The sequence below is a fragment of the Anopheles moucheti genome, chromosome 3 (genome assembly GCF_943734755.1).
Source record: "Anopheles moucheti chromosome 3, idAnoMoucSN_F20_07, whole genome shotgun sequence".
NCBI classification, from domain to species: domain Eukaryota; kingdom Metazoa; phylum Arthropoda; class Insecta; order Diptera; family Culicidae; genus Anopheles; species Anopheles moucheti.
The window spans coordinates 78,067,352-78,082,284 of NC_069141.1; the positions used below are offsets into that span (position 1 = coordinate 78,067,352).

Sequence of the window (14,933 nt, forward strand, 5' to 3'; positions counted from 1 at the left end):
TTGCCCATTTTTCGGTCCCACTTTGCGCTTGCGTGTGTGACGCTGGTAGATTCGCAGTTTAATTTACCATTTGCGTTAATTTGCACCACATTCGCTTGGGCCATACGCACAAGCGCCCGAATGTATGTGACCACATTACCGCGTGTGTGTGTGTGCGTGTGCATTCAATTTAAACTTTAACCTTTAGTTATTCAAGTTGTTGTGTTGAATTTTTTTTCTCGCATTTATCACATTGTCCTCCGTAGCGGGCAGTGTTTCATCTCCGGTACAGGGGGTCAGGATCAGGAGAAGGATCCCAATTTTTTCTTTGCATCATGTGTTGCCAACGGTTCATTTGGTTTGCGTTTCTTTAGTCTTCTCGCTGCCCTCCCTTCTCCAGCACGAACGGATCATGCACCATCGATTCCGGTGGCACAAGTCATGTTTGATTAATTCATTCCACAATAGTATTGCGTTTTAACAATGCATGCACGCATCCGCGTTGCATCCACGCACACACGGGAAAACCTTTGTTTCTTTTTCTCCTCCCTCACCCACTCCCTCAGCGTTTCTAGTCCTCGCACGGCACCGAAGATGGCGAACCCTTTGTGCCGCCCAGTTTAATTTTTAAGCTCTCGATTTATTTACACGTGACCATCGCTTGGGGTGTATCATCATGCCGAGTGTTGGGTTTTGCGGGAGTTTATTTCGATGGTGCAGTTTTTTACCCTTAAACTTTTCCCCGCGTCATTTCGCTTGACACATGCAACCCCGGGGGTGGGGGGGGGGGGGGAGTCAGTGGGTGGCAATGTTTTTGTTTCGTTCTGTGCGTACGTTCCGGATTTTTGCAATGCACTTTTCGGGCGCTTCATATCGCTGGTTACGTATGCAGCGAGTTAATTTATTTAATGGCGTTGTCTGCCGCGTTCGCAAGCTGCAGCGGACGATGATTGCCAAAACAAAAAAAAAACACTTCATTCACTTCATTTTATGCCAGCCACAAACCAATCGAACTGGGTCCTTGTTCGGGGTCAGTAGTGCGATCCGCACGATCCGATTCCTGTCCACCAGCGCGGTATCAGGAAATAGAGAAATTAAATGGGAAAATAAAGAAATAAATGTTTCCTACCTATTTACAAGGGCAAACACTCGGTTACAGTGTGTAGAGTGTCTTTTTTCACGATTTAAGATGTTACTCTAACTGTTGCTTTACCCAACAACAACAAAAATCCATCTTACTTTCCCGGTTAAGCTTCATTACACTTCTTGGAAGTTTGCGGTCACGAGTTATTCGTGAACGTAAAAGGAAAAGTATTTAAGAGTGAGTGTTTGTGTGTTATTTCGCTAATCGCGTATGTTTCCGTCCACGGGATCAACCTGTATTGCGCTACGGCCTGTACGCCCACATTAGGCCCCCCTCTTATCCACCCCTCATTTCCTTCCGCTCTCCGGTAGGTGCCACCATCCATTAGGCGTAGCTTGACTTCAGCAGATAGGATAGTATCACGCTCGGGAAGAACAAGCATTCGAACAGGATGGCGGATAGCTGCGACGTGGCGGCGGCACCGCTCGTTTTTCGGCGCGAAATGGCGGCCGTGTTGTCACCTGCAACGAAAAAGGGGAAAGAAGAGAGTGAAGTTATTAATATTAATATAGGTTTATAATTAATATAGGCTCATAAACTTTCGATTTGTATTCGTAAAATATTTAATAATCTATAGTACCAATATTTTATGTAGGTAGTCCCAGTGATACTGGATATTAGACGTACGCGAATTTGCAGAAAAAAGGACTTTGGAGGACTTGACATTCCAGTGAAATTGACCATAACAGATATTCTTGCTGTTTCTGTGTCATTAGTGTAGAGTATCACCACTACTCTCTCCACTCTCCACTAACGATTATTAGTAAAAGTTAGTAAATTCTCATCAGAGAATTCATTAGTAAAAGAAACATGCCAAAAAATACAAAATAGTACGAGCCGGATCCCAATAAAATAACATTGAACAGTTAAAGTGGAAAAGAGAGATTCTGGTAATCATAAATTTGTCGGCATTTTAGTAATGAAACAAATACATAAGTAGTTTCGTGAAAAAAATTGTATGTAGTGTAAAAACATTCGATGATTGATGAATATTCATATCTAGGTGTTTCAAAAACTTTGAACTTCAAGAAAATGAAGGTACCTTATGTTCGAAGTTTTACTCAAATAAGTCAATAAGTTAAATAAGAATGACAGGCCTGTTAAGGTATTAAAGCAGCCTCCACGATAAAGATAAGCTTCTTTCCGAAAATAAAGGTTTAACTTCTTCTGATAATTGACCACAATAATCTCTACAATACTTTATCCTTTTAGTGCTTCATCGCCGAAGAGCGAAATCATGTTTTCTCATTGGTTTAATAAATTAAATTTACAACCCAACATCCTACTGGGAATGATTGTGGTTGCGACCAAAAATGAAACACGCGCATCTCAGAAACCCCAGAAAAATCGATCATTGTTCCATGAATCACCCATCATGAGTGATTGGCAAAAATAATCGAACGCTAGAATTGTTTAGCTATTTTGAGTGAGATTTTTCGCCGGAATTGTCAACAAACCCCGTGATTTGGTCAGCCGGGATGGGTAATGGTAATGATAAGCCAGATGATGGACATTATCAACCAACCGGTAATTCATACGCGCTATAAATGAGGCGACCGTAGCACTGCCTGTCAGCTTATCAGCGTCCGTGCTCGCACCGGGTGCCTTCCATCCTGATCCGTACGGTTAAGCACGATCATTCCGTGTCGAACAGCGCAGTGCAGTGGACGAACAAACGTTGCAAATTTACAACGAAAAATGGTGAAAATCAGAACAACCATCTTGCTGTTGGGTGTTGTGGCGCTGTGTGCAGGTAATATTAAGTTCGCACTTTGCTAAAACCAAACAAAAGCGGGATTGTAATGGCAACCGTACACTATCGTCTCGTACGCAGTCACATTCGCTTCACCTTTGGGTAAGGCGGCTGATTCCTCCTCGGAGGAATCGGGCGAGTCTGGTGAGTTTATGAAAGAGCTGCAGGAGATGTGCCGCAACAATAGCGGTTCCGATATGGCCTTTCTTCAGCTGATGGAATCCTTCCAAACGATGATGATGTGCAGCGTGTCCGCCATCAATATGGACGCGTTTGTGGCGGAGCTGGATACACTCTCGAACGAAACCCGTACGACGTTCTTCCCACGGTAAGGCTGCTGGTGTGGAGGCGAAATCGCAAGAGAACCCCGAGTGCCGACTTTTACGTGTGCCGTTTCCGTTTCGTTTTCAACAGCTACTGCCCACAGTTGCGAACGACCTACGGCTGCATCGACAGTTTGGTGAACGATGTGCGGCCATGTCTCGAGGAGGATGACTACACCATCGTGAAGGCCCTCGTCGGTATACTGCCCGATGCGGTGGAACTGCTGTGCAAGAACGATGGAGAGATTTTGTTCAGTAAGTGGATCAGTGGTTCGATGGTCGCGCATCGTTTAGTTTAACGCTTTCGTTTGCATTCGTGCAGAATTTGATGAGCCGAAGTACACCGAATGCTTCGAGAAGATTTCCGACAGCTTCGACGAGTGTCTCACCTTCCTGAACGGAACGGACGATTGGGACCTCTCGCAAATGACGCGTGACCAGTGCGGGTAAGTGGGGCCAGATGGTGTTTATTGCCCGAGTAATTTCTAACCTCACATCCCATTCTTCCTCAGCGAACTCACCGGCTTCCGGCAGTGTCTGCAGGACAAGATGAACATTTGCAAGGCACCGGACCTAATCAGCGTGTACGATCTGTTCCACAACACGCTGTTCCGCATGACACCGTGTCGCAACGTAAGTACTACGAGCGTCTTCTCCGCATTGGTGTAGCTAAAAGGTTACCGGCGTTAACAAAAATCTACATTCTCGCTTCTTTGCAGTACGTGGACATTCCAAAAGTCACCGTCGTTGATAACAACGAACTCAACGAGGTCTAGTGCAGGAACTGGGCGCATCAGGAGAGTTCTCCTATCGATTTAAGTGGTGGCTATTCTACCCTGTTGTACTGCTGTCGCAGTGCTTTCCAAATGTAAGTGAGTTTTGCAAATAAAACAGCATTATCTGTACAAAAACATAACCCCCTACTCTTACACAGTTATATGTGTTTTGTTTGCGCGAGTTTTTGGTTCGTGTAGTGCGCAAATTGTACCGGCTACAGATTATCTGCCAAACCTTTGACCGTGACCTCCATCTTGAAGTGGGTAATAAGTGTGCCAATGTCAGCTCGAGTCGAGTGATAGTGTGTGATTTTGGTGGTGTATTTTGAAAGAAGCATGATAGTGTGATTTAATCAATGCTTTCCTACGTAATTAAGGTCGTGACTTCTCGTCGTGGCTCAAAAAATGAGGTGGAAATGTGTGTTTTCTTTTGATTTTTTGTTTAATGTTTTAATAGTTAGTGATAATTCGATGCTCTTTTTTTCTTTGCTGGAGATAAATTTGTTTTGTAATAAATGTGTGATAATGTTCGAGCATCTCATGTGCTGACGCACGCAGACTATGGCTTTGTGTCGATTTTGTCGACTTAGTCGACATTCACGACTAGACGAATGGGGGATGACGAAATTCACACGAATGAACTCGTTCATTCAAATCAACAACATTTCAAAGAGCTTTAAATCGTCATTCATATCCCGAAAAGGATATTAAAGAACATGGGCATTGCGTAATTCGTGAATAAATATTCATACCGTTGACATTTGCAAATGTCATCGGTGAAACCACTTTACAAAGCGGCACCATTTTACTTGGTAGCCTTCATACTGCTCTATTACTGAATAGTGCTTGCAAACTTCATGCCATGCATTAGCAACGTACACAGTGTGAAAGCATCGCACAGAACAAACGAAGACGTTAGCGATAGGAAATTGAATGAACGGCGAACGGCACAACTTTTGGCCGCCATTCGACATTCTCTTTTGCCAGAGTGACATTGCTCACCGAAAATGTCTACCGTCGAGAATTCCGTCTGCCGCTAGACCTTTGCCCACGGTGCCCACGGTCGTGTTCAGCAGAATGTGCACTTTAAACTTTGAACTTCATTTCGATCTTCCACCGCAAGCCGGAGCGGTATTGCGAGCACATGTAATGGATGCCGTTGCCACCGGAAACAAAGCAACATTCTGTCGCGGGGTTTTTGTGGGAGTTTGCATACATTTCCCCGTGGATAATGGAATGCCACTCCACCGGGTCGCATCTAAGCGCTAAGCTTGTCGATTGTCAGGTGAATCATCTCACCCGGGTTCGGAGGTCGTTTTGCTAAGAGTTCAACCTTTTGCGTGATCGGTGGATTCGGCACCAAAAACCTGAACTCGATCGACACAAGCCTGCATCCGTCTATAGGGGTCTCCCCGCGAACATTGGGTGCATTACTCAAGAAGCGGCAATAGTGCTTGCCGAAAAGTTGTTCAAGTTCAAACTATAAAACGGTTTGAAGAATATGAAAGCTTTCATCATTCGATTTTTGGAAGGCGGTCTTCTATCGGATCTTGTCCCTGCCGGCAGAAGCACCAGACACCACCAGGGTGCAAAGTTTTGATGCATACCAGTTTCGCTCTGACACTTCCAGCAGAAGACGCCCTATTGGCCGTGCAGTGCCAAAGTCTTGCTTCACGGCATTGCTTCACTCTCACGCAAGCGACGCTGATGATGGCCTATGGCAGTACGATGCAATTCAAATGAAAACTTTCTAATGCATATTGAAAACTTCCGCAAAACATGCGCCATTATACTTTATGACTTCTTCGTTTCGTTGCTCCCCCCTCCCCCGGAACAAGTGTCCGGAATTGGCAGGCCTGAGGGTTTTCCCCGGTTCGGGTATGCGTATTCGGCGTGAGTGCATGTTTGGTGAGTAGAAGAACGAGATTTGGCGAGTGTTTTTTCTCCTCCTCGTTTTTCCATTATGCTTTCGTCAAAAGCTTGGGTACGACACAGCTCCATCTACTATGACTCCCATCCCAGGAGCAAATATCTTCACGCTGGCAGGGCGGATGACTGGGTGTCAGGAAAAACTAGCAAAGTTTTCAGTAGAATGAAAAATAGCAAAATAAACACGTGATTATGTGAGTAAAAAACATTTCTTCCTTACGGCTGTGTGGCATACAAGCAACCATGCGGTAGGCTACTGGCCGTCTTCCGTGTTCAAATTTGCTTCGTTCACTAACGATGCTAACGATGGGCGGTGCGGACCCGAGGCGCGGGGCAACAGCATTGAGAGTAGCGACATGCTCGACTAATCAATCACTCCACTCGACTCCACCAGTGATTCATATCCCTTTCGAGCGGTGTGGTACAAGTGAACCCCACCCCCCCGTCTTCAGGGGGATGTCCGTGATTCATGATTTCTTTCGGTGAAGAATCTTCATCCCTTTCTCATCCGTCTTGGTATTTTTTTTTGTTTTGTTTGGGTTTGGGCCATCTCTCTTCCATTTGTTTGTCACATTTTGCGTTTTTAAAGCTTCTCATTTCTGCACTTTGTCAGACGCATTGTCTTTCGTGAGATGAGAAGGCACCTCACTAGACTAGAGGCACCGCACACAGAGCCCGATGGAGCGGACGGTAGTGAATGGAATGATTGAAGGGCGCTTGAAGAAGTTGAAACCTTTTCGGGGGGTTTGGGTTCGAGAAAATGGAGTGGTGTGATAGTGTTGAAAGAAATATTCAAAATGATAAACGATTACGCCCGGATAGCTATTATCTATGTTCGTTTTTTTTTTGCTCTAGTCTTTGGAAAGACTAAAAGGAGATCGTTTGAAAAAAAAAGGAGAACGTTCGAAGCGATGTGCTCAACATAACGGAGAGAACATAATCGAACGAGGTTGAGTACATTTGTCATGCTTGTTGGTGGGTCACCGAAAAGAAATGAAATTTTTCTCCAAACGGTTTGCATACCGTTCGCATTGAAAAATCGCTCCAAATGAAGCATGTAGTTGATTGTAACTATCTTGTTTTTTTTTTTGGGTGCTTGCTTCGGAAACTACTCACAGCCGCCTGTGGTGGGATGTTAATTTTGCGCACGACGAAAGTGTTTTCCACACTTTCTTTCATTTTCCCCGAACGAAAGTACTAGTTTGCCACTCGTGATAAAGAATTTTCTATGCACAACCGATTGACAAGCGACGGAAATGTTGGTAGCAAATGATTGATTACACACGGGATGAGTATCGTAATCTGTGCCGTTGGAAACGTTAAAGTATGGCGCGCCCTGCCCCGGCCCGCTTCGTATTTGACGTGTGGAAAATGAATCCATTTTTGATGCGATGATTCTTTGCCACCGCCACTTTGAACCGTCGTCCGTAAAATCTTCACCATCCGAGAAGAGTTTTGGACGAAAGGGCGTGTAGTTTGTGTGTTGCCTGCCATCAAATTCAAAACCCCCCCCCCCCCCCCCCCCCCCCCCGCAGATGGTGCTGGTGGTGGTCGTCGCCTTCTTAGATTGTCGCAAACGGTAACGATCGAACTGGACGAACTTGGGATATTCTTCGGGGGGTGCGAAAGGGTTTTTTTTTTGGTGTGAGCTTAAAATTAGGTCAACTAGAAGCGTCGGTGTTGGTGGGGGTGACAGAATTCTTCAAGATGGTGAAGATGAGCAGGCGAAATATTTTGCTCCGTCGGGTGCGAGGTAGGACGACAAAGTTTGAAGCGGAAGGCTTTGCTTTGCCGAAGCTGGTGGATGAGCTTTCAGCGGTTATTAATCTTAGCTTACAAAGCGTGAAGAAATGATTTATAGATTAAACAACATAACGAAGAAGAAAATATTAAATTCACATACATAGACGAAATCGTCATCAGTCATTCTGCATTGAATGAAAACGAATGGTTATTGCAAAGCTAAACAATTGCATTGGTAATTAGATTTTAACTTTTTCAATATCAAAATAAAAAGACCGGGCTTTTATTCCCTTAATTGTTCCCTTAATTCCAAGCATTGCTGAAAGATAATAAAATGAAAAGGCAATTTTAATAATCTGAACAATAAACTATCCAGTACCACCACCGTCACAGCATGATCTAACATTCATCAAACAACCAATTTGCTCGAGTGAGTTCCATTTCGCAATAAAAGTAAACAGCAAGTAGCTACGTTAAAGCGAAAAAAAGCGCTTGTTAGGCGTCAAACACGTCACTAATGAAGGTGATTATTTGCTGTTAGTGCAACACAGCAGGGAGAAAACCACGGACACCAGCACCAACCTGTATTAGCCGTCGAGAGTGGCGCTCATCAACCGTTCGCTTTCAAGCACCAGGGTTGCAAATAAACACCATAGCGGCGTCCTGCCTTCCTGCAGGTGGGCAAATAAAATGCAAGAATATCTGAAAGTACGGAATACACCCCCGTTCAGGTGTGAGTTTTCACCACTAGAAGTCAGCAAAAGTAGCCTCCTAAGTAGGTGAACGTCGAGTGAGTGATGCATTTGTGCACTCAGCCGGCCACATACACGGGCTGTACAGATGTACAGAGAAAGAATAAAACAAAAAGAAAAAAACGCAATGCATGGCACATTTTCAACAGCAGCAGCACCGGTTTGTGTGAAAGGCAGGAACATGCAGGCGAAGTGCATCCATGTTACCAGCTTATGAGCAATAGAGCATATCGAGTGAAGCATTTTGTAAACAGGAAATGAAGTACATCATCCCACTTTACGCCACTCAGACTCTTACCCCGCGATTGCGCTGGCCACCTCTTTTGGCCACCACCGGGTTGATTGTGTGTACATTATATGACTTTATCCCATCCCTGTTTTTTTGTTGTTGTCCTCAGTGCTCCGGCATGGTGGGTGTACAACAATCGTCGACCGAATGGTGGGTTGGATGTGGGCAATTTCATGTGAGCATGTGTAATTAATAGACTTTTACACCTTACACACATCCCACACCCACACGTACCAGGCTAAAAGCAGAAAAAAAACCGGGTCAATAGCAACCCTTATGCGGTTCTACCACCAGCGTAGTCTGCGTGCTAAAAGTTCTTTGTTGGCGATGGTTTTTTTGTTCCTTACTTGCCGTGTAATACTAAACCTATTTTTCGTGATGAGAAAATCCTTTATGAAATAATGCTATGCATAGCGCATGCACGCATTACATGATTAAAGGAATAAAAGTACAATTTACTGTCGGGTGGTTTAATACGCTCGCAACACAATGCACTGCTTGACTGTTTTATGCGGAAAAAAGGTATTAAACATGATTAAAATGTAAAATTATTTGTAAATTCTTCTCGTCTAGGAATATTTGTTTAATATGCACACAACGTTTGAGAAACTTTTTCAACATTTTTTCCTCAATTAAACAATTTTCCCAATTTCCTCAATGATTAAAAAAAAATAGAAATATTGAAACCAAATTTCTTGTTCGAAATTATTAATACAATTTAAAATTTTAGTAGGAGTCGGTGTTAGTTTCAACGTTAATTTAACTACATATTTAATATCTCCGTATATTTTCTCTTTTTACGTGAGCATTTTCCATTGATTTACTTAGCTTTAGCTCAACCATATCGTGTTTTTGTGTTGCCCTTCGCAACGCTTAACTTAGCGCCTAAATGTATGCTATTTACCGAACTCGAGCTAATCATTTTCTTTTCTCGTTCGTCTCTCCCTTTTAATATACCTTGACATGATTATGATCGCATGCTAATTAAAAAGAGAATATTGAATATATTTGTGAATAAATTTGTGGCCTTCTTCTTACCAACCTTGAACCCAAGAACAAAAATCACAAAAAAATTGACTGCATAATTCATAATATACGTAATAAGTCGGTATTGTTTCAATTTGCCATCCTGCAGCACGAGTTGCGGCACTGTACTTTTGTCAAATTTTCATATTATCAATAACAAACACTTCATCCCAAAAAAATTGCGAAATGATTTGTGGGTTCATGTGAGTTCAACGCGACCGAATGCACACACCTCGGCGATAATGGAGGCACGAGTGAAGGCTCATTCGTATGCTAATGTGGGAATTGGCCGTACTGCACAGCGCCATGTAGCACGCGTGAGATGTAATGGCATGAAACCATGAACACCGCGGAATTACTTTCCAGTGTTTGCCCTTTCCCGAGCGTTTCCATTACTTTCCACGTGAGCGAACATTGGTCACCGTTGGTGGGATGCTCTTCGGGCCACCGTCGGCACCGTGGTGCTACGATTTCCCGTCCGTGATGTCTTACGATAAGTACCGGTCGCTACAAAACGCCGCGATCCAAGGCGTGATAGTAGCCGGCCATATTTGTCCCCCTCCCGCGGACTCCCCCCTGGAACGGTTCGCGAAAGCCCCGAAGGGAACACCGGAACGTGATTGCAATGGAAATTAAAAGTGTAGCCAACGTCAATCCACCGTACAAGCCACGAAGAGCCTTTCGTCCGGTCAACGGTTGTTGGAGGGGGGGAAATTATTATTCCGCTCGGGCGGAAATGGGCGAGATGGAATTAAATTTGATTAACCTGGGCAAGGATGAATAATTTAATGAGCAGCATTTTGCACACTTTTGCACACGCCGTATTCGGGGTCGGGGTTTCGCATCGCGTGAAGTGAGTATGAAGGATGGTAAAGCAAGACAGAAATAGATGATGATGATGATGATGATGATGATGATGCAGGGAAGCGCTAGCTTACGGGATGAGATAATGAGCGAGATTTGCTAAAAATATGATTTTCCCGTTTCGTAACAGTTGTCGAGTGACTCGGCCGTGTTCGATCGTGGTGAGACCTGTGGTGCTCCATTCAAGATCCTTTCCACGTTGCCGGTGGAGCGTGTAAAATGATGAGCATATTACACTAATAAATATTAATTTGCCGTACCTGTGGTGCATGCTTGAGATGCGATTTACTTAGCGAGACATTAAGCGCTAGTGCTGGAGATGAACATCTCCTAGGTGCTAGGTGCAGTATCGATGGAAAAGGGATTCCTTCACCAGTAGAAGGACAAGATCAAAGTGTATCTTCCAGATGCTGCGATACATATTAATGACAGTTGCCGAGAGCTAATGATAGAAAGATTACCTTCAAGGCAATTTATATACAACTTATATTTAGCATGGTGCAATAACTAACGTGCTCGAAACAAGTTTAATAAATAAAGCAAATATACGAACTCATCACTAAATCGGTAGCAACAATTGCGATTGCCCGAAGGAGAAACAGTTTGCGCAGCATTCTAATTTCTGCCCCAATTTGGGCCTCCGTACAACGGACATCCGTTGCTCCGAAAGCGCCGCACAGGATGTACATCGCACGTACGTATCGCGGCCACGTTTGCCAGCGCGTCCGTTTATTTTTCTATTTTCCGTGTTTCATTTTCCTCCAAATCCGCTTCAATCCGCAGACGGCCGCTTTATCAGCGAATCCGGCAGCGTAGCCGGTATTACCGGTGAATTGGCGAATATTACCGGCGTAATGAGCACACCACCGTTGGCGCTGCATTTTAATGCATCGGGGTTGCCAAACGGTGCAACAGATACGCCGCGCGGCTGGACCGGACGATCGTGCATTCCGTTTGGATGTACATAAATACTCTTTTTTCCTTTGCGGAAAGCATTCCACTTTCCAGCTGGTTTAGCATGGAGTGCGCATTTTCTAAGCATGGCAGGTAAATAGTGCTCGTTTTTCCACGCTCCGAGTGTACCGGTGCATTCAGGATGGAGGAAAATGAAGGAAAATGCCACGTCGAAAACATCGCGGCACATCGTTGACGGTGGTTGCGGTCTTGCGTGGCCGGGACGGAAATACAAATAGACGTGCCATTTCGAAGTTTGATTAAGAAGCATGGCTGTGTAAGCGTGTGTTTTTTTTGTTGGTTTTAGATAATCACCATGTGCTTTTTAAGGGTTTCCGCCGGGGCAAAATGGGAGCAAAAGGAGGTTTGCGATGAAGCGAATGCTAAAAATAAGCAAATAATTTGTTTTAAAACGATCTAGCCGGAAGATTTAGGTGTTCAAGGGATTCCTTGGAAAGAAGAGTTTATTTTTAGCTGAACTATTAGGCTTGCTGGAATGGAAGTGGAGTACAAAATTGATTGACTAATTTATTCAATTTGAACATTTAGCATGTAATCTTATTTTTAGATAAAATAGCAGATGTTATTAAAATGGAAGATGACTTCAAATCCACCGAAGTTGCTTAATCCTTTAAGAAGTTTTGTCTCAATGTGTGAAATTCAGCATTTGAAACAGGATATTGAACATTTACATTGATTGATACATTTTTGGTAAATTAAACTAATTCCAGTGTCAAATCCACACAGTCTTAAGTGTCCTAATGTTCGATAATGTTTCAAATATTCACTCTCTCCACCTTAGCGATCCTGAAGTCTCATAGTCTCTGTAAGCATTAACAATAGCTTGTAAGCATTAAAATGATAAGATTCAATCGAGATTTTCGAGGACAGTTTGCAGTGAAGTGAAGAAATTTTGTTTGCACATAGACATAGACTTAAATGTTCAAAAAAGTTCTCGAAAAGAGCAAGCTGTGTGTCTTCGTCAAGAACTAAAGCAACGAATTCCTTTCACGACTGTTTGAATGCTAGATCAGTAATAGATTGCTGAAGCTTTACAAGTCGAACCAACACTTGACACGAATCCATTATTCAGTACATTGTGACGATGGACTACTCTCTCAAGGATGTATCTAATCGACTTAATTGATCAGTACAGCCTACAGCCGAAATACAATCCACAAGATGAGACCATAGAGTTAATAGTTATCCCCATTTAATGTGTCTCAAATCCGGCAGCCATCAAATTGGTACCACCATTAAAATCTGAACACTTGTATCATTAGCAGTGAGCAGTGAGCTTAGTTTAATTTCAATTTGTCCCACCAACCAACGGCACTGCGGGCACTTTCTTAGGCGCCAGAACAGGCGATTTTACCACCATTTTGTTGGCAGACGAGAAGAAACTACCGCTTAAAATGCTGCAATCACTTGAAAGTAAATAAAATTTTAGTGCTCCGTAAAAGCGTTTTCCGAAACCAATGTGAAACCAGCATAAAACATAAACCCGAAAAAGGTGTATAGCATGAAGTACTGCCAAAACACAGAGGATGGACGTTCGCTGGTGGCTATTGTTGTCCGATCGTGCGTAGAATCGGAGCGGTCTGTCCCATGCCGCTTAGTGACTCAATTTTGGAAGATGACTCCGTGCAATATCGTTCGCTTTTGCGAGAAAAATCCGGCAAGGTACTGTTCGAATTATTCTTTTTCACTGCCACCGAAGCAATCACCGAACGATGGCCCGGGAAGCTTTATGATGTTGCGGGTTTCTGTGGGGAGGTTTGAATTTTTTTTGTTGCTGGTTTTTGGTTAGCTTCACTCAGTTTTATTTGTTTTATTTGACGAAAATTCAATCAAACTGCACGGGGGCGACGTACGAACGGAGCAAATACCGCATCTGACGGGGCGCGGCGTTTGAGGCTGTGTTCGTACACGGTTCGCACCACACCAGAGTGGAGATTGAATGAAAAGCCATCAAATTTAATTTCCTAAGTTTAATTTTTATAGACTGCCACTTGCTGCAGTGCCTCGCTGGCGATCGCTTGTCACTCGACCGGCTACGAGGGTGACCATAATTGCTTTGCCAGGCGCGCAGTACCAAGAAACCAACGGTGGACGGCGACGGTCCGAATTGGTCATAAATTGAGTATATTCCGATTTATAGCCGTATTGCGAACGCTACGGTGTCGAAACAGTAGCGAACGCGTTTACGGGGCAGGGAGTGTATTGGTTTTGTTTTCGATCGGTTGGCCTTTTATCTGGACCATTTGATGATTTGTTAGCATCAACTTTCATATCTATTGTTTTGCAGATTTTTTTGTTCGAACTTTTGGTTTTTGAAAGAAAAAAAATCAAACGCTCGTATAATGGTGTTGTTTTTTATTTTGGATTTGATCCGTAGCCATATTTTTCGAGGTGATTGGACGACGCTCGAAAAATGATTTATGAACTTAACGTATAACGATTTAGTTATACGAAACATGAAAGTAAAGATTTGAGATCAATAAATCACGCATGATTTTGTCTAATAAATTAGCTTTAGTTATATTAAACGCTATTAAAACTTATGCAAGTGTGGGAAAACATGAAAAAAAACAAACATGAAACACAAAATAAAATTAAATTCTTTATGCTCGAAAACCTACCTAAAATGGGAGATATTAATAAGAAAAACATATCAAAAGACTTCACAAACATAAAACAAATCTTTTCAGAAAAAGCTTATTGACATTTTGAACTGTAGATTAACGATATAATTCAACATAATATAAGCCATCAGTTAAATATCGAGCGTTCTCTAAAAGTTCATTTTAAATAAATATTAGCAACAAAAATGTGTAGTAACCTTAAGTAAGAGAAACTAAACAGATTATATGTTGAAGCGGTTTGAAGAAGATTAGATCGTTACCCCATTTACATTAAAAGACTTTTATCTGCTACTAATTTGCTCAACGTTACCCGGTTCCAGGAAAAAAATAATCCATTTCGTAAAATTATAATCTGCCCAATCCCACACCTTCATTAACAATTTCATACCCCGACCCGGCTCCTGCTATTCCTGCTATTTTTGCTGAGAATGAATAGTTCGGTGGAATAAAAAGGATAAAGTAAGGATAAAGAAAAGTGTATTAAATTATGCTAACGTTCCGGGAAAGTTTTTTTTCAAAATCCCTCCCCGCTAGGCGCCCGCTTTCCTTGGATTTCGATTCATTTGGAAAACTTTTCGCACCACTATCAGTCCGGTATTCGAAAAATTATTCCCCCGCTCTGCAGTGCGGACACGGGTGGTAAAGTTAGGGGTCAAGTAGAGGGTTTGCAGCATGGTCGAAATTTACAGCAAATTTAACGCTTTTTAGCCACGAATGATTCACCACCGTCGGTTAAGTGGGCTAGTTTTACACTGC

The 14,933-nt window shown here is 43.0% G+C and overlaps 2 protein-coding genes across 2 annotated transcripts in view; one reads left to right on the forward strand and one right to left on the reverse strand.

Annotated features, from left to right (window-relative positions):
- Positions 1-1,447: 1,447 nt before the first annotated feature.
- Positions 1,448-14,933, reverse strand: part of LOC128303025 (zwei Ig domain protein zig-8) — a 123,740-nt gene continuing 110,254 nt past the window's right edge. The window contains exon 7 of the mRNA XM_053039877.1: positions 1,448-1,584. Within this exon, the coding sequence (XP_052895837.1) occupies positions 1,448-1,584 (137 nt within the window). The remainder of the gene's footprint in view (positions 1,585-14,933) is intronic.
- On the forward strand, positions 2,728-4,099 carry LOC128303704 (27 kDa glycoprotein-like). The gene is made up of 6 exons (XM_053040752.1): positions 2,728-2,876; positions 2,958-3,204; positions 3,291-3,454; positions 3,522-3,645; positions 3,712-3,832; positions 3,919-4,099. Exons 1-6 carry the CDS (start codon positions 2,822-2,824, stop codon positions 3,973-3,975), a joined length of 768 nt encoding a protein of 255 aa, XP_052896712.1. The 5' UTR covers positions 2,728-2,821; the 3' UTR covers positions 3,976-4,099.